At 42.0% G+C, this 19,734-nt stretch overlaps 1 protein-coding gene across 10 annotated transcripts in view; it reads right to left on the reverse strand.

Annotated features, from left to right (window-relative positions):
• The window catches only part of CAST (calpastatin), a 114,201-nt gene extending 104,026 nt beyond the window's left edge, over positions 1 to 10,175 (reverse strand). For 5 of the 10 annotated variants that reach the window (XM_033179060.1, XM_033179059.1, XM_033179061.1 and 2 more), the window contains exons 1-2: positions 9,961 to 10,120; positions 9,633 to 9,778 (exon numbers count right to left, since the gene is read on the reverse strand). In XM_033179060.1, the coding sequence (XP_033034951.1) occupies positions 9,633 to 9,707 (75 nt within the window). In that variant the 5' untranslated portion in view covers positions 9,708 to 9,778; positions 9,961 to 10,120. Of the gene's footprint in view, positions 1 to 8,967; positions 9,141 to 9,372; positions 9,511 to 9,632; positions 9,779 to 9,960 lie in introns of those variants that run through there. The other 5 variants (XM_033179056.1, XM_033179066.1, XM_033179063.1 and 2 more) reach the window with 5 other exon arrangements.
• Between the last annotated feature and the right edge of the window lie 9,559 nt (positions 10,176 to 19,734).

Raw genomic sequence — 19,734 nt, forward strand, 5'->3', positions numbered from 1 at the left:
ATTGTTGCCAAATTTTGCCGTTTGCATACACACACAGGCATACATAGAGACACACACACACACACACACACACAGAGAGAGAGAGAGAGAGAGAGAGAACAAAAGGGCGCTACATGTCTTTATATACCTGTATTGGAAAGTAAATTACAGACATCCTGAACTTTTAACCCTAAATTTTCACTATGCATCTCCTTAAATTTGAGAACATTTTCCCAAATGGTATTGGTATATACCCAGTACTATTATCACCCTAAGACAATTAACAAGAATTTCCAGTAAATAACAAGTTTATCAATTAACCATTGCCCTGATCATTTCTTGAATATTATTCAATATTCAGCAGTCTGTTAATGATGTAAAGTCAATTGTATCTTTTCTCTGAGAGAGATTCATGAAATAATTGAGTACTTTTCACATAACTGAGAAGACGGAATGAAATATTTGGGAATGACATATGTCAAATTTGATCCGGCTCAGGAATCTGCAGGAGTCTAAAGAGCGAAGAGAGAAAACTCTGCTGACCACTACTACGTGTAACTGCTGGGTTGAGGAGAGTGAGATGAGCAGGGAACAGGGAAGGAGTGACAGCTAGGGAAAGAGAACTGAACCACAAAACTAATTAGAGAATAGAAACTAACACCTCCTAAGCATCTACTCTGTGCTAGGCCCAGTGCCAGGCATCTCCTATGTGGTCTTCTTTGCTCCCCACAGCAGCTCTAGGGAGCACCCACTGTCGCCTTGGTTCATGAATAAAGAAACTGAAGATCTGAACAGCAATGTCCTCCATGGTGATACCACTCAGGATTACGTGGGCCAGAGACTAGGCTACTTTGGATCTAGTTGAAAGCTAACTGGGATCTTAGGATTTTCATCAAAAAAGTCTTTAGAGCATGCCAGTGATCTGAAATGAGAACAAAACAAAAGGCACGAAAAATAACAAAACACAAAACCTTCCTACTCTAAAATTTGTTTTATAAATGAATAGAACACACAATACTTATGAATTCTGTCCTGTATTGGCAGCTAGAGAGGAGGCCAAAGACAGGAAGAGCAGGACAGGATGCCATAGAAAAGAATTTCATTGGAAGGACAAGGCTATAGAAGACAGGAGACTAGATGGGGGCTAAGATGAAGGGGGTATGTGCTCCAGAAGCTCAGAGCCAGGGAAAAAAATCAGATCAAGGGCTTTGCTGTCTTAACTCAAGAAGGAATAATTTTCCAAACTGTTTTCATCCCCATTTTTATCACATAGTTGGTAAGTACAACTGTCCTTTGTCCTCATTCTAGGTGACAGCCTCTGTATGTTTAAAATCCGCCATAACAAACCCATAAATCTGAAAAAAGTCAGTAAGAGCTAACTGCAATAAGGCTCAGAGCCTGAGCTCTCACCCAGCTAAGGGCTTCTGCCAGGGCGAGGTTCAACGCTGCTGCATTTGGGCACCTGCCCTGTTATTACCCAGATACACACAGAGACATAGACAGCCAAGGGAACATGTCACACAAAATAAGATAAAAATCAAAGAAACTAGGCCAGGCACAGTGACTTACGCCTGTAATCCCAACGCTTTGGAAGGCCGAGGTGGGCAGATCAGGAAATCAGGAGTCCAAGACCAGCCTGGCCAATATGGTGAAATCCCATCTCTACTAAAAATACAAAAATTAAATTAGCTGGCCATGGTGGTGCGCACCTGTAGTCCCAGCTACTCAAGAGACTGAAGCAGGAGAATTACTTGAACCCAGGAGGTGGAGGTTGCAGTGAGCTGAGATTGCACCATTGCGCTCCAGCCTGGGTAACAAGAGCGAAACTCCATCACAAAAAAAGAAAAAAAAAAAAAAATCAAAGAAACTTCTTCACATATAAAAGAAGCAAGAAGACAGAAAAGCAGCCCTTGCCAGCGTTAAGTCCAGCTGTGAAAAGACTATGAAATGCTAGTGTGCTTCTGAAATGCCTTTGCTTTATTATTAGTTTTTTTTTTAAGTATGAGGCTTCTTTTAGGAGGAAAGGAAAACATTCTAAAGTAAAATTGTGCTGATGGTTGTGACCACCCTGTGAATATACTAAAATATATTGTATCATATGCCTTGGTGGGTGACTTAAAATTTTTCCTTCTTCAATTTGGTGAGAATTTCATTGCGATAGTATTTGCATGTCCAGGGACAGCTGTGGAAAACTGATGGAGCAATAAAAGGTTATCTTGGTGCCTCTGGACTCTCCAAGCTCATGGAACTCAGCTGTGTACCATCATATACACCGAGAAAGGCTTGTACCAGGGGCTCCCCAGGATCACAAAGCCTTCAGGTTCGCAGTAGGTCCCATCCTTCAGTGCCTGTCACAAGCACCTGGGAAGCTTTTAGAAACATTTGTGTCAGGGCATAGGGATTTAGATTTAGTTCGAATAGAATGGGGCCTGGCCATGAGTACATTTTTCTAAAGTTCCCCAGCTGATTCCAATATACAACCAGGATTGAGAACCACTGGTTTTAGGGGAAGATTTGTGGGCACCATGATAGGAAGTGGAAGTTTCTGCTCCTCAAACCATCCCACTGAGTCGGCACCCATGGGGAGGTTCCCAGGGTCAGGCAGACTGGGGCGGCTCTGGGCTCCTTCTGGTTAAACTCGGATTGCTCAGTGAAGTCACACAGTGCCCTATGTTCACATCAGTATTTCCTGTCTAATTCTGAGCTTTGCCCTATTAATGGAGCATCATGTTTTCACATTTGCATATTAATCTCTCTTTTCTCAGTAAAGCAAACAATGTAGCACTCAAATGTACACTCTATTGTTTACTGATTACTTTATAAACCCATACATCTTGCCTTCCTAATCACAGGGTAAATTACATCCTTTTGTTCCTAGATGTGTGGTAGGACCATAACAAATAATTCTTGATTGAAAGACCATGTTTCCACAAGCCCATAAACATTCCCTGAGAAGTACTTTTGCTCTTTTCAGATCAGTAAACTAGACAAAAGAGAAAGAGGCCAAGAAGGTAGTTTGAAAAATTAAGAGACAATGTGCAAATTGGTATTTCCCACAAAAATACCTTACGATATATTTGTATATGTACTCTACTTGCTAAAGCAAAATTATTCAGCAAACAAGCAGAAGGGCCAAAGCTTCTCTAAAGCTGGTTTTGCTTCAGAACAGTCTCCCTGTGTGCAGATCCTAGGAGTGTCCCCCTTCAGGTGGATTCCTTTTTCTACTTCTGCTGTGTTCAAATTGCAGTGGAACTTTGCTGGCTGCAATTCTCCTGATGGATGGCCTCAAGTTGGGTTTAGCCAAGAGCAGGCACTGCCAGGAGACTAGAGGTGGTGGGTGGGTGGTATTCCCTTTTCTCCACCCCCTCCTCCAGTAGCACCTCCTGCAGGATGGGTGGGCTGTGGTTCCAGCTTCCACAAGGTGACCCATGTCCTCCCTGTGTCCCTCTAGACTAAGGATGGTAGCAGCTTCCTGCAATTTCTAATTGCCTCACCCTCCCTTGATGGCTTCCCAGCCTTTTTTGTTGCCTGGATAAGCAATTCCCCTATGTTACATTCCCTTTGTTTTAAATACTCAGAGTCATTGCCCTCTGTTAGTTGACTGCAATAGACTCTAATAGGGCAGAAAGAGCACCGATTTGTAAGGCTATGTGACCGTGACCTTGGGCAGACAATTTAATGTTTCAGTTTCTTCTTGTAAAATAGGGCTAATGGTATCTATCCCAGGGGCTGGCAAATTTATGAAAAGAGTTGACATTAGTGAGGAGCCTGGCTCATTGCCTTGTTAATTTTAAGAATACAATTAAAATTATTCCATTCCCTTCTTTTTCCCTGGCAGCAATCTGACTGTGGTGAATTAGAAGCCAGTGAGTAAAGGTTTGAGGGTTTCATTTCCTAAGGCTGTAAACATTAGAACAGAAGAATTTAGCATTTTACTTTCCCTAAAGTACAAAGGAAACTTATCAGGTTCATCTGATAAAGCTTTTGTTTAGTACTTTGTCTATCTCATGACTGTGTATTATATATTATTCTCACATCTCCATATTACACTCAAGGAGATAAACTACATGGGGGTTAAAGAATTCACTTTCCCAACAAACTACAGCAATTTGGTTACAAGGATGAAACTTGTGTTTGCAATTCCCATACTTTAAAATATGTTGAAAGGGTCTGTGTGTGTGTGTGTTTGTGCTGGCAGCTGTGATAGTTAACAGATAAAACAAGATTGGCATAATGTTGACAATTATTGACACCAATGATTGGTATACGAAGAGGTCATTATACTCTTGTATTTATTTATTTATTTTTTTTTTGAGATGAAGTCTTGCTGTCACCCAGGCTGGAGTGCAGTGGCACGATCTGGGCTCACTGAAAACTCCGCCTCCCAGGTTCACGCCATTCTTCTGCCTCAGCCTCCCGAGTTGCTGGGATTACAGGTGCCTGCCACCACACCCGGCTAATTTTTTATATTTTTAGTAGAGATGGGGGGGTTTCATCATCTTGGTCAGGCTAGTCTTGAACTCCTGACCTTGTGATCCACCCGCCTCAGCCTCCCAAAGTGCTGGGATTACAGGCGTGAGCCACCACGCCCGGCCTCATTATACTCTTCTCTTATTTTGTGTACTAATGCTTAATATGTATCAAGGATTAACTGCATAGCTATAATTCTGAAATCCCTGTGTTTCATTGAACCCCAAGTGTTCATTTTTTTCTAACATTTTAAGATTTTAGCGGACATGACAAGATGCCACCGTAAAGGTACAGGCCCTATGTGTCCAGTTTTCAGAGGTGGCATCTACTACCTGTCATAAATTAGCTCCTGGGATTCACCTGAAGTAAGGCTTGATGAGTTTTCCCTAAGTCAAAGGGGGTATCACGAGAACTTAAATAGTTACTTTGTTGCCACAGCAGTCAGTCACGAGAATGAACTTGTAGTTTTATCTATGAGACATGCAAGAGGAGGCCAGGCACATACCACTGCACGATTTTTTTTTGTGTCCACTGCACTCTGCACAAAACTGACACACAGCAGGTGGACAATAAACAACTGTGAACATCTTTGAGCTTTACCAAATTTATTCTTATATTCTATGAGTTTTTTACAATCAAAACAAATTCCATACATTTTTGGAAACTATAACTTTATACCTTTTTCTTCTTGAGTTAACTGACTTGTCCATTTGAGGAGATAACTTACATAAACAGTGTTTATTGGATGGAGCTGTTCTTGCCTTTTTCTTAACTGGAAGACATCTGATATACTTTTTCCCCCTTTATGGTGGCTGTAAAGCTTTCTGGATATGTTTTCACGAAAGGAAAATGAGACAACTTAAAGAACAGAACTTTAGTATCTGTTAATATGATTTTCATCTTTAAAATACCTCAAGGGGGAAAAATGATGGACTACTTAGAGTAGTCTTGTATCTGCTGAGACAATCTGGTCAGAACTAATTACCCACCTATCCACATGGAATCTCACATAACCAGCGACTGTTCCCACCCCCAGAAGGCTATAGCATTCTTTAAAAGGCACTTGTAGAATATAATTAACTTTCTGGGAAGTGCCAAAACTGATTTTAAAGAAAAATATTATCAGATGCTACTCTTAGTTTTACAGGCGTATACAAAATGGGGAGCAAACTAATTCAAAGACTGTCAGCTGAAAGAGAAAGGCTGTATTTGACCTCTGTGTTTCCATTACCCTAAAGTCTGTGCCCTTTTTGCAGGCCCTGTTATTTGCCTTCCTTAGTTCTAAAATTCACTGTGAGCAAGTGATCTGTCCTGCCATGGGAGGCTTGCAACACTCTTCCCAGGCTGGTTGCAATGACGGGGCCTCCCAAATGACTGGGCTCCTTGATCATGCTGTCACTAGGTCTATGGATCTAATTAGGCTAAGAAACACCTTTAATTAACACAGCCTAATAGAATCAACTTATGATTCAGGAATGTGATTACTGGTGTGGGCCAAATTAACCTTCGTCCATGCTTGATCGTTACATGGCTCATAAGATGTTCTTCAAATTTAGCTTTTCAAAGTTGTGTGTGTGTGGGTGTGTGTGTATGTTTACTACAACCACATAATTCTTCAGAAGATAAAGTAAATAGGATTGATGGCATTCAGTGTGGAAATATACATTGTAATGTTTCACTGACTAGTTTTATAGGTGGCATGCTGTTAAACAAATGCATCTTAGACATTCTTTTAATTATTTCATTTTATTCTGCCAAAATATTGAAAGTTAGATCATTTACAATCTTTTCAGTATTTAAGGATTCCACAAAGATATTTTAATTATGGGATTTATCTGAAGTATTCTGAGATGTCTGTGTATATACAGACATCTGTGTTTATATCTGTAGATATATACACATATAAATCTGTGTCTATATATGTATTATACATGCATGTGTATATACAGACATCTGTATTTATATCTGTAGATATATACACACGTAAATCTAGTTATCTGTATATGTATTATACATGCATGTGTGTATTATATATAAATATGCACATATATGTACATTGGATTGCATATGTTTGTGTGTATGTGTGTATGCATATATGTGTGTGTATATATAAATATATGTTATAAACTGTCTCCATGGACCGTTGGGGGATTTATGGGTGGTCTTTTGGAAATCTCTGAACTCCCTGAAGCTATATTGGAAACTGCATTTTGTGTACGTTTGTATGTATTTTGTTGCAAGGGAAAGCAGTCCATAAATCCCATTTGATTCTCAAAATTGTCTGTGACCACCCACCTATCACCAAAGGAAAAAAAGAAAGTTTAGGAGTCCATGTTCTAGCGCTACACTGTCCATCACTATAGCCCCTGGCCACTTGTGGCTACTGAACACTCTTGAAATGTGGCAAGTATGAATTGAGATATGCTATTAGTGTAAATATACACTGGATTTTGAAGAATTAACATAAAAAAGAATGTAACATATCTCAATGGCTTATACACTGATTACATGATGAAATAATAATATGTGAGATATAGTAGGTTAAGTAAAATATATCAATTAGCACAAATTTCACCTGCTTTTTGTTGTGATGTTGTTGTTAAAGTGGCTCCTTGGAAATCTAAAACTGCAGATGTGGCTCATATTATATTTCTATTGAATAGCATTGGTTTGGGAAAAGTTACAGCTTGATCACAGGCATGTAGCTGGTTCTAGAAGGGCCAGCAAAAGGTTTTCATGATAGTACCAAAATTGAATTCTAAGAGAAGTTTTAGCAGAAACATCAGACCATGACTAAACAAAACAGGGTTAAAAACATAGACAAACATAAACAAAACAGGGTTAAACTACTTTCATCCAAGTAATCCAGCAGAGTTTCCTTTAGAGAATCATGAGTCTGGAAGGAGAAGTCTGATGTCAACTCTGAACTATCCCTATCCATATTTGCAGATAATGTACATGGTGCATTTTGATAAGAACCTTAGGCCAATAATGACTCAAAGCAAACGTTTGCTCTTACCACATCAATAAAATGCTACAAGTCCAGGAAATGTACTGGAAAACACTCAAGAAGAAATATCTCAAGGGAAATTGGAATTCCCAATTCTTAAAAGTATATGTATATTGTATCTTGATTTTTGAATCTAATTAGTCCTCACCAATACTTATGTAGTGCATATGATTTCTATTTTACAGATGTGAAAGCAGATGGAAAAGGTTGACTTATTTCCATTTAAGAAAAACTCTTTGTTCTCCACAGTGTACATGGAGGCTTTAAAAAGAACTTGTAGGCCTGGTGCAGTGGCTCATGTCTGTAATCCCAACATTTTGGGAGGCTGAGATGGGAGGATCGCTTGAGACCAGGAGTTTTAGACCAGCCTGGGCAACATAGTGAGAGAGACCCTGTACAGTATATGTGTGTGTGTGCATATATATATATATCCTATAAATATACACACATACACACACTATACATACATACTATATATATAGGAAGGGAGAGTAAAAAATAATCTAAAAAAACCCACTACTTGTGGAATATAATTCTGCCTGGCACATAGTAGATGATCAACAAATGTCCATTGTCTGATAAGTAACAGTTTCTTTCTTGATTCTTATACAGGGTTTCTAGCTCTAAAGTGTGTTTCCAACATCTTTGCTTTTTCCAATATCACATGCTAAGAAAGAGACATACCTAACTAATTTTTTAATTCTCACCATAAATCAATGAGACATAAACATTTTGGCTCTCACTGTCAACAAAACTTTGTGTGTGTGTGTGTTTTTTGGAACGCAGTCTAATGTTAAATCATGCTTCCTGGTTCCAAAACCCTAGAAGTGCCAGCTAGACTGGATATCACACCTAATTGGTAAGACAGACATTCAATGCACCAAACAAATGGAACATTCTTGTCCCTCATCCAAAGTAATACAGTGCAGAGCAGTTAGCTTTTGTGCGCGCGCTCTCTCCCTCCCTCCCTCTCTCTTTCTCGCTTTCTCTCCCCAACCCCTCCACCGCCCTCTCCAAGGGTCTTGGTCTCAGATCTCTGTTGCTTCTAACCCCTGGTGTTTGGGATTTTCTCCCTGCCTCACATTGCATCTGCCTGTCCTTTGCTTAGGGATTAAAAACGAACCCTGGATCTAAGCTCTTGCGGGCTGCGTCCGAGTTCATTCAGGAATCCACCTTCTAGACAGAATTCCTCCAGCAACAATTCCAGTTCCATCCCACTTGTGAGCGCCAGCAGAGCATAGTGCTTGACACAGGGCGAGAAAGGTGCATGCGCTGCTCACGCTAGAGCGCGCTCACACATACCACAAGAGGGTGAGTCCCCAGCCTCTCCCGGAGCCTAACCTGAAGGTCTGCGAGGAGGTCGCACCCGGTTCGCACCCGGGCCGCACCCCTTCCACGCCAAACCCCGGACAACGCTTCATTCGCACGCCCAGAAGGGCAAAGCAAACACATTCCTTTCCAACACATTCCCTTCCCAGTCTTGCCCAGGCACAACCGCTCCTATTTACCGTCTTGTACCACCAGCTGGCGAATGCCATGGCAACAACCGGCTAACTCCGATCCGCACGGCAGGGGACCCAGAGAGGGCGCGGGGTGCTGTGTTGGGGGTGCCGGACTCGCACTCTGCCTGGCCGGGACCTGGCTGGCACTGAACTCGGCACATCCCGCGGCTGCCAGGTGGGCAGAACCCTGGGGGTGGAGCCCGGCGCAGACCCCGCCCCTCCCCGCCCGCCCGATTTGGCTCCAGGCTGGTTAGGGAAGAGGCTCTGCGTCTCCAGGCAGCCACGCCCTGCGGCCCGGCCTTACCGCGGAAAACTAGATCCCGCTGTCCAGTGAAACCACTGCACTCACTCGGGGGTCCTGAGTGAACCCCATTCCCCGTTCACCCTCATCCTCATTCACCCACGTCTCACCAGCCAACTTTTCTCCGCGCGCCCCCACTCCACTCTACCCGGCCAACGCCATGCCTAGCGCACTGGACCCAGCCGGGGAACCGCAGACACCTCCAGCCACCTGCCGGGCAGCGGCCGAGCCCCGAGCCTTCTCCCTGCCCCGCAGGGGCGCCGGGGGCGGCAGACTGGCCAGGCTGGCAACGCCCAGGGAGGGCGGCCACAGCTCCGGGACCCGGTCCCCCGTCGCCCAGCCCCACGGCGCCGACAGGAGCGCCACTCACCTCCTGGGTGCGGCGGGCGGCGGCTGTGCGCCGGGGACGCGGGGAGGCGGCGGGCTTCTGGCCGGGCTGGGACATGGCGAGGCCGTTGCGGGCGCTGCCTCCGGGAATGCGCCGAGGAGAGTGGCGGGGAGGCCGGGCGGGGAGTCCTGCCAGGGAGGGAGGGAGGGAGGAAGCGGAGGGCCCGTGAGCGCGCGGTGAGGCAGCTTTTCCGACCCCACCCCAGGTCTGCGCCGGGGTTCCCCCAGCCCCGATGGGCCCTCCCCTTCCTGCCCGTGGAGGGACCCAGGCTCCTGCCCTGTAACTTAACACCCACCGCCCCGGTCCTCACCCGGTGACCCTCCCCGGTCCCAGCACTGCTCGGGTTCCGGTTGGTCAGAAAGAAGGGGTTGGAGGTTACATCGTTCCTCCTTCGATGCCCAGATCTATCTAGCAGTTACCCGGGCGTGGCCAATCTACGCTTCGACCCTCCTCCCAATAATCCGGAGAAGTAGATACTCTTTCTACATTCTTCTCTGCTTTAGCTATGAGAGTTTACCAACTCAAATCTGGCCCAAGCCTGGACAGTCTAGATAAGGAAGCGGATCATAAAAACAAATTGGTCTGTGTGTGTGCGTGTGTGTGTGTGTAAGTGCGTGCACGAGCCTGTATATGTCGTATATGATTTTACTTTGTTTTTTGGCAGTTTCGAATTTAAATAAACTTTTATGGGGAGGAGACCATAGGTTCCAATGCCAACCGGAGAACAGTCCCAAATTTAAACGCTTATTAAACTCTTATACTGTTTCTAGAGTCTGGGGAGTTTTGTTTCTGAAGCTAGATTGCTTTTGTCTTGGGCTCATCTTAAACAGCACTTCCTGGTTTGGGGCTGGAAGTGAAATTTAACAAGCCCTACTAGGACATGCTTATGTGAGAGATTGTCAGCCTGCAGTCGCTGCTGGTTCACCATCAGGCCTGACAGAAAACCTGTTTGTTATCCTGCAATAGCATCGTCATTTTGGGACTTGGGGTCACCGCTGTCTGCAGTGTTGGGGTTTAGACAGTTGAAGAGAGAGAAGGCAGTTTTTTTTTTTTTTTTTTTTTTTGAGACCCAGTCTGGCTCTGTCGCCCAGTTTGGAGTGCAGTGGCGCGATCTCTGCTCACTGCAATCTCCACCTCCCGGGTTCAAGTGATTCTCCTGCCTCAGCCTCCTAAGTAGTTGGGACTACAGGCGCGTCGCCACACTCAGCTAATTTTTTATTTTTATTTATTTATTCATTTATTTTTTTTTTGTAGAGACGAGGTTTCACCATGTTGGTCAGAGTGGTCTGGAACACCTGACCTCAAGTTATCCGCCCACTGCGGCCTCCTAAAGTGCTGGGATTACAGGTGTGAGTCACTGCATCCGGCCAGAAGGCAAATTTTAAGGAGAGATTTGTCATGCTAAATGGAGCCTGGCAGAACAGAATTCTGGTTTCCTTTCTACCTCCTCATTTTAGGAATTCTGACTCCTTCCTTAAAGGATAGGCTAGCAGCATTCTTAATTTTGAGGGAGGGGATGGGGGGAGAAGAGGATTTAAATGCATTTCCTCTTAAAGGATTCTACTTACTGTCTGTGTATCTAGCATTTCAACAAACAGGTAGCACTGCAGGGATTTATACATAAAAATGAAGCAACTTAGATATTGGGACTATGTTCACTCAGGAAAAACAAATGTTTGTTGGCATCGGTTACATTCAGAAAGGAGGGAAAGTATGCCATAAGTCTGAAAACAAGATCTTCTTATGATTGTGACCACACCACTACAGTAATTTAAAAACACACAAAAGCTGTAGGGGTGAGGTGACAGGCAGCTCCTTCTTCCTGGCCTCCACCCCAGGAACAAGAATGATTTTCTTACTGGGGAGCCTACATGTCCCAGATTCAAGGTTTTAGATCCCTGGAGTACTTTATTCAAACTCTGGAATGGCTTCCACTGACTTGGTGGCATTAAAGTTTGAGGTTATTTTCCAACAGAGTATTTAAAAATTGAGTTTAAACCGGTTATATATTTCTTGAGAGTATTCTATGTAAAGCATTGTGAAAGGACTAGTAGAAGGAGAGATACAGAGATTAAAAAGATACATTGCCTGCCCTCCAGGGACTGACAGGTTAGCTGAAGTCATATGGCATTTGTAACACATGATTGTTTAGGGATATTGAAAGACATAGCAGTGTGTGAATAAGTACAAAGGTGCTTTGGGAGTTTGGGGTTCCACAGGGATTGTATCAACAATAGGAGGGAAAGGAGGAAGGAGGCATGAGCAGGCCTGCTGGCTGGTGAGGTGTGAACAGAAGGAGAAGGGGTGGGGGCACCTGAGGAGATAAAGAGGAACCCACTCTCCTGGCTGGAGCTGAGGGTCTATGTTCAGGAGTAAGTAATCGATCTATTCACCAACTCATTGTTCTGCTTATGTGTAGCTACACTGTAATACATGATATGTTAGATATCAAGATCTATAAGAGATAATAACCTTAACCTTCAGGTTTAGCTTAAAAGTCAGAACTCACATAAGCAGAACAATTGCTAAACAATGCATTCATGACTATGAGTAAAGAAGAATTTCAAAGAAGTTGAAGACCCTGATGTTTCACTTTCCCTTGTAGCCAGTGAAAAATTATTGGAACTTTGATATCATGGACCAGCGTTTACTAATTTGGGGAAGCTCCTTTTAAATATAGATGGCTTTGGGGCCAGGCGCGGTGGCTCATGCCTGTAATCCTAGCACTTTGGGAGGCTGAGGTGGGCAGAGTACCTGAGTTCAGGAGTTCGCAACTAGCCTGGGCAACATGATGAAACTCTGTCTCTACTAAAAATACAAAAAACTTAGTTGGGTGTGATGGTGTGCGCCTGTAATCCCAGCTACTCAGGAGGCTGAGGCACGAGAATCGCTTGAACCCGGGAGGCGGAGGTTGCAGTGAGCCAAGATCGTCTGACTGCACTCCAGCCTGGGTGACAGTGAGACTCTGTTTCAAGAAAAAAAAAAAAATTAAATATAAATAAATACTTGGCTTTTGCTACATTATTGTCTGCACATAGGTAATTATTTATTCCTTTATTTGCTCAGTTTCAGATGCCTGCTATGGGGAAGTACTGTAGACCTCTTACACTAAAGGACTTTACAATTAGAAGAGACAGACAAGTAAATACAGGCATACCTCGTTTTATTGCTCTTTGCTTTATTGCACTTCACAGATACTGTGTTTTTTACAAAATGAAGGCTTGTGGCAACCGAGCCACAAGCATGTCTATCAGCACCATTTTTCCAACAGCATATGTTCACTTCATGTCTCTGTGCCACATTTTGGTGATTCTTGCAACACCTTAACCTTTTTCATTACATCTGTTATGTGATCTGTGATCAGAGATCTTTGATGTTGTTACTGTAATTATTTTGGGGTGCCACATACTGCACCGGTAGAAGAGAATTTAATCGATAAATGTTGTGTGTGTTCTGACTGCTCCACCAACTGGCTGTTTTACCTAGGAATCAATTTGCATATACATATATACTTGAAACTGTATTCCTATAAAGAAATAAAGAACAGAGCCAAATAAACACCCAGGTAGATATCACATCACATTTGCTGGAGACGGCCATATTTTGGCAATACATCATAGTGGGTAAAGCGTAAGAATTTTAGATCCACGCAACTATGTTTAAATCCCAGCTCTACCTCTTATGGACTGCATAGCTCAAGCAAATTACTTAATCGCTTTGAATGTCAGTTCCCTAACCTGTTACCTGTGGATGATAAAGCTGAACACCTGCATCCTGGGGTTATTCTGATGACGGAATAAGGCAGTGTATTGAAGCCCTTGGCACAGTGCCTCCTCATGTGTGATAATTGTGCAATACATGCTGGTTGCAGTTATTAAATTGCATTTATTATTAATAGTTAAAATTTCAAAACCCCTGAATGTTCTTTGGACAGGGGCAAAGCATTTTTGGTTGGATCCCCAGTTAGAAGCAACCTCCTGTCCAATCAATCAATGTTATAGATCTGCTTCCATTCAACCAGCATTCCAGACATTCTCTAGACCATAAAATGAGCCATAGCTAAGCAGTACCCTAGGAAAGCTCTAATCCAGGCCCACATACCTGAGCTGGCAGCCAGAATTCACGGTGATGGGCTCATTCCCAATAATGGGTGATTTTTCCATTTTTCCATTTCCTTTTTTTTTTTTCTTTCTTTCTTTTTGGTTTGCTTCTTTTGTGTATGTGCTGATAGACTGGCTGATTATTTGAAACAACTTTAACATTTGTTAGGCCACAAGAAACCAAATTTGGGATGATGTGTGCATGGGAATGAACCCAAAGTACTGCCGTGCTCCTGTCCTGGGATAGGTGCAAGTTCATCATGGCCCCTCAGACCTGGAGGCAACACAGAAAACAGAGTCACAAAATTACATTTTTTTTTTTTTTGAGATGGAGTCTCGCTCTGTTGTCCAGGCTGGAGTGCAGTGGTACAATCTTGGCTCACCACAACCTCCGCCTCCCGGGTTCAAGTGATTCTCCTGCCTCGGCCTCCTGAGTAGCTGGGATTACAGGTACACACCACCATGCCCGGCTAATTTTTGTATTTTTAGTAGAGATGAGGTTTAGCCATGTTGTCCAGGCTGATTGTGAACTCCTGACCTCATGTGATCCACCCGCCTCGGCCTCCCAAAGTGCTGGGATTACAGATGCGAACCACCGCACCAAGCCCACAAAATTACATTTTCAGACTAGCAAGTATTTCTCTGGAAATCAAATTATATTTTTGAAATATTGCCACTTTCCACTAACTTTCATTTTCCTCCCAGTCACAAACACCATCTTATGGAATTAATTTTCTATATAGAAATTTTAGCAGCCCAAATATCTCTACAGCCAACTGCTTGCTTCAAATACTTACCAAAGCTAGATTAATTTTTTAATGTGCTATTTCTGTCTGGAATGTATCTAGACAAAGTCACTCATAGGAATCAATTTTTATTATAAGAATTCTCATATTCCTGTCATAGAGAAGATTTTGAATCAATTATCTTATCCTTTCTATATATCCTAACCTACTCACTCCCACCTAAAAAATTGTCACCTAAATTTTCCCAGGCCTAGTCTTCATTTCCTCCCTCAGCCTGTCTTTTGTCCATTAATAGGTATTTCTTGTAGTCTATCCAGAAGGCATGTAGACTGGGATGATATGCTGAGCAAGCCACATTTCGTTACTATAGAGAAAAAAAAATCACAATTGGTCATCATGGTGACTCACCCTGGGCTTCTACCACCACACCCAAACCACACAATACTGCAAACTCTTTGGTTAGATTTAATGCAGAAAATAAAGCCATCCTGCAAAGCAAGATTTTTCTGTTCCAAGGTATGCCTAAGGTCACCCCTCTGGTGTTTGATTATAAAATAGTATTGATCCTTCTTGTTGCAGATCACTTCATATTACATATTTATTGGTGTCAGGTTTGTTTCCACTTTTGTTTCTTTCCCTGCATTTCTGTTTCCAGTTCAGATTATTGTATAAAGAAATGTGCCGTTTCTAAGAGGTTCTTCAATTGCCTGCAAGCCACAGTGTTTTCCTAATTGAGAAAAAATGTCTCTGGATTTAATACTCAAAGTCATTTGGGACACATGCAGAATCTTGATTTGTTTGACTCGATATATAAGAATTCACTAGTTTCTAGAAAGAAGAGTTAAGAGTATGCACCAGGGGCCATTTGGAATATCTGCCCAGCTCACCCCCATTCCTCCTTGTTTGGAGTAGAATTCCAGATCCCATCAGGGTTCCCCATTGCTCTATCCCTGTCCTCCACAGCCCACAGTTGACTGGACCAGCAGTAGACCTGACTTGAACTGACCCAAATATGCAGGTTTTCTTTCCTCATTGGGAGGTGGGGACTGAGTAATGAAATTAAGATGAAGACAGAGGAAAAAAACTTTCTGGGTGCTAAAAACCATAACATGAAGCATGTAGACCTGGGCTTCACTGTGAAAACTGAGCACCCAGAAAGCCAGCCTGCACAGGAAGAAAGAACAGGCCTGCCAGGGAAGCAGAGATGGGAGGAGACAGAAAAGGGCTGAGCTTCCTTACAACCTTCCACTTATGAGCTCCACTCTCTAGTGAGGCCCAGTTGCATGCAAAAGGCTTTGGTTCTGGGAGGTAAGCTATAGCCTTCAAAGTAATCGCCCCTTATTTTTGTTTTAACAGTACAAGTTGCTTTTTTCTATTATTTATTAACCAAAAGAGTGTCAACCAATTCAGAAAATAAGCAGAATATTCATGGAGTATACAAATTGTTTTTAAGTAAAGTTCTCAGTGATTTTTCTAAACTTTTTTCCCCATGGTCCTCAGTAAGAAATACATTTTACGTTGAAACTGGTACATATAAATGCACATAATTAGAACATGAAGTTTCATGAAACAATTCTGATCTTTATTACCTATGATCAGGTAAAAACAATGAATAATGTGAACTATGTTTTATTAATCTGTAAACACCAAGTGGAAACAAATCCAAAACAAACAATAAAAATTAAAAATTAGGAAATATTTTATTTAATGCTGCAGCTGTGTTTGCCTGTTCGTGTTTATTATAGTATGGGACACATGAAGATGATACCTGCATTTCTGGTGCACTGTTGAGCCAGGTTTTTTTGTTGTTGTTGTTTTAATTGGCTCAAGATTGAAAATCCCAGTTTACACAAATAGGCTCTTGAGAATGTTAACAGTGGCAGCATATTCTGATGTTTAACTTCTGTTCTACTTTATTCACATTTATTTTTTAAACTGTTGATGATGACTCACTAAATGTCATAATCGACCATTGTGCCCACAGTTTGAATAACAGTAAGCCAGAATATATTGTTAAATTGCCTGCTACTAAGATGATCTAAGATAAGACAAATGCATTGCAAGTATCTACGTAGATCCTTACTTGAGCTCAGACAGCTGTCTTTTTTAAAGCTCTCTAGAGGGGAATCCCAGTTTTTCATTCACTACTGCAGATTATTTGTAACAGTTCTCTTTATGTGGAGAGTCACCTGTACTTGACCACAGACTGCCATTCAAATCCATTTCTTCTTGTCCAGTTTTCAGAGAAGATAAAGAATAGGTACTCTAAAGGTTCTCTTTGCTTGGGTCTACCCTTCTCCCTGCCTTCCCCTGCTTATCCACAGGAAGCCAGCTTCCCAGCCACACTGGTCTCCCTACTGGACTATGCATGATCCATGCATGCACTTTCCCTTTCCTGCAGTTTTCCATGTTGCTGTTCTTCCGAGAGACATCTCCTATCTGGTTATTTAAATCCTGCACATTCTTCTAGTAGCAGGATGTGTTGACCCACCATCAGGTCTTGCTCCTCACTCTGCTCCACTTCTTTTTTGTCCTTTTCTGATCACCTATATGTCTTGAAAGGTTTCTATTCCATATTTATTGATACAGAAAACTATTCATTATCCTGTTACAAGAACAATGTATTTATAAAATGGCATGAACATTATAGAGCTAAAGATAAAGATAGAGCTATACATCAAGAAATTAACTAGATGTGAGCATTTGGGTAATTCTATTTTGGTTTTATTTTCCCAGTTTATGTTTTCTTAATGTTTCTTATATTTCTTAATGGTTCTTGCAATAAGCACATAGTATACAATAAAAATAATAAAAGGAAAGTCTTAACTTTCGAGCTAGCTATGAAGGTCTTTTATCATTTGAGCCCTCCTCAAATTTAACACAAATATACATGGTCTTTATTTGTTCTCTTCTCATGTGCTCAGCTTCCACTTCCAAATGTACTGCAATATTCGTGAAAATCCAGATGCCCCTTTTTTGGTTTTTCTTACTTTTCATTTTCCAATTTTGATTAACAGCAAGTTATTAATGAACTTACTCTTGATAACATCTGAGTGTAGTCAAGTAAAAGCTTATACTATGTATGTCTAGAAGATACTTGTGTTATATTTTACTTCCTTCAAACCACTGAAAACTCTGCAAATATTGCTTCTCAGGTTAAAACATAACATCAGAGAAAAAGAGAGTGCCTTATTTTTGAAACTGGTAATATACAGTAGCTATGCACACTATACATGTGAGGTTTTTTTGCTTACATTATGTACTCTACAGTTTGGTTTTCTTAAGAAAAAGATATAGGAAGGAAAATGAGGAAAGCAGTGAAAGTGAAAGAAAGATAAGAAAGAGAATGAAAAAAGAAAATGGGTCAGGTGCGGTGGCTCACATCTGTAATCCCAGCACTTTGGGAGGCCGAGGCAGGCAGATGAAAAAGTCAGGAGTTCGAGACCAGCCTGGTCAGTATGGTGAAATCCTGTCTCTACTAAAAGTACAACAAAATTAGCCGAGCGTGGTGGCCCATGCCTGTAATCCCAGCTACTGGGGAGGCTGAGGCAGGAGAATTACTTGAACCCGGGAGGCACAGGTTGCAGTGAGCTGAGATCGCACCACTGGACTCCAGCTGGGCAAGAGAGTGAGACTCTGTCTTGAAAAAAAGAAAAAAAAGACAAAGAGAAAGGAGAGATACAAGGGAAGAGAAAAGGGAGAGAGGAAGAAGAAGAAAAAGGAAAAAACGATAATTAAGCAACAGGAATGAACAAGGGGATATGAAGTAGTATTTTGAAGGGGAAACAACAAATCTTAGACTAAAACTACCACTAGAAAAACACAAAATAAGACTCATAGTTATTTACTTGTTTATTTATTTGTTTATTGCTTTTCAGTCTTTCAAATATTTGAAGATAATTATTTTGGCCCCCAAATTCTTTTTTCTTTTCTTCCTAAAGAAGTCAAAATGAAATATTCCTTAGTTTTCTAAATACTGGGTTAAGATACAAGATAAAGATCTGAGAGAAAAGAAGAAAAAGAAAAGAGCTTTTAAATAAATTTTATTTCATCTATGATTGACCTTTTGCTCACTCTAATCTAGGACTATGTATGCATTTTGTAAAACCTCACAGCCATGTTATGAGGTTTTATTTGTACACTTATTTTACAGAGAAGGAGATCGGTGTTTTAAGAAGGTAAGACTTCATCCACAGCCGGGAGGTGGCAGAGCCAGATCCCAAAGCCAGGTCTATTAACTACAGCTCCTCTCCAAATTGTTGCCCTTTCTGGAGCAACAACTCAATTGTTCTCTTTTAATCATCTGTTTTTCTAGGTCTCCCAGAACTCTCTAGATGAGACAATGTTTGTTTATTATGAATTTATTATGCGGTTGACTTTGAGGAAAAAAATGTGATTAAAAACACCTGTCTGGCATAACTTCAATACCAGGTTGGGCCTAGCCCTACCCCAAAGCAATGAATCTGGACTGGTTTGCCTACTCAGACCCAGAGACTCCCTGTGAGGTCTGACCCCACCCTGGAGATATAGGATAACTGTGGCACAGAGTAGATATGTCCCTGGAGCCTGTGAGACTATATCAAGGCAATCACTAAACTGTGGAAACACTGCCATTAATTTGCGAGATAATGGCTGTGGGAAACTCAGGCTCAACAGGGACCCTGATGGGTCTCAAGGATTAGGAGACATCCTTCAAGCACTGTGCTCAAACCAAACCAGCTCCTCACAGCAGGTGGATAAGAGGGTGTGGTCTCAGCTGGTGCCTAGCTACCTCTCCCAAACCTGTTGTCCTGCTGAAAGGGATTATGGTTCCCATGCAGTCTGTGCCCCTTCTGAAATGTGCAGTAGTCAACCTCTGACCGTTGGAGTCCCTGTGGCCACCATTTCTGTTACGAGCTCTGTTTTTCCTGGGATACATCAGATATCACATCTTATATTTTGCATTGTGTCATTTTAACATAGGCAAGAAGATCTCATGTGCAAATAACACATCCAAGGGAAATCTTAAAATGAACAAATGGCACATACCTTACTCCCTGAGTGGGTTAGGCCAAATGCTGTGTGTCAGGAGGCTCTGTGACACAAAGCATTTCAGTGGAGGTTTCACAGAGGAGTCACCTAAACATAGGGTTTCCTCTTTGTGGGTGTGCCGTGAGCTGATTGGATGAGTGGCTAAATGTATAATTAGGTACTGTGGGTTACTCAGCTAGTTTTTCTGTTTATGTCCCTCCTCTAGAG

The sequence above is a fragment of the Trachypithecus francoisi genome, unplaced genomic scaffold, assembly GCF_009764315.1.
Source record: "Trachypithecus francoisi isolate TF-2019V2 unplaced genomic scaffold, Tfra_2.0 Lachesis_group2, whole genome shotgun sequence".
Taxonomy (NCBI): domain Eukaryota; kingdom Metazoa; phylum Chordata; class Mammalia; order Primates; family Cercopithecidae; genus Trachypithecus; species Trachypithecus francoisi.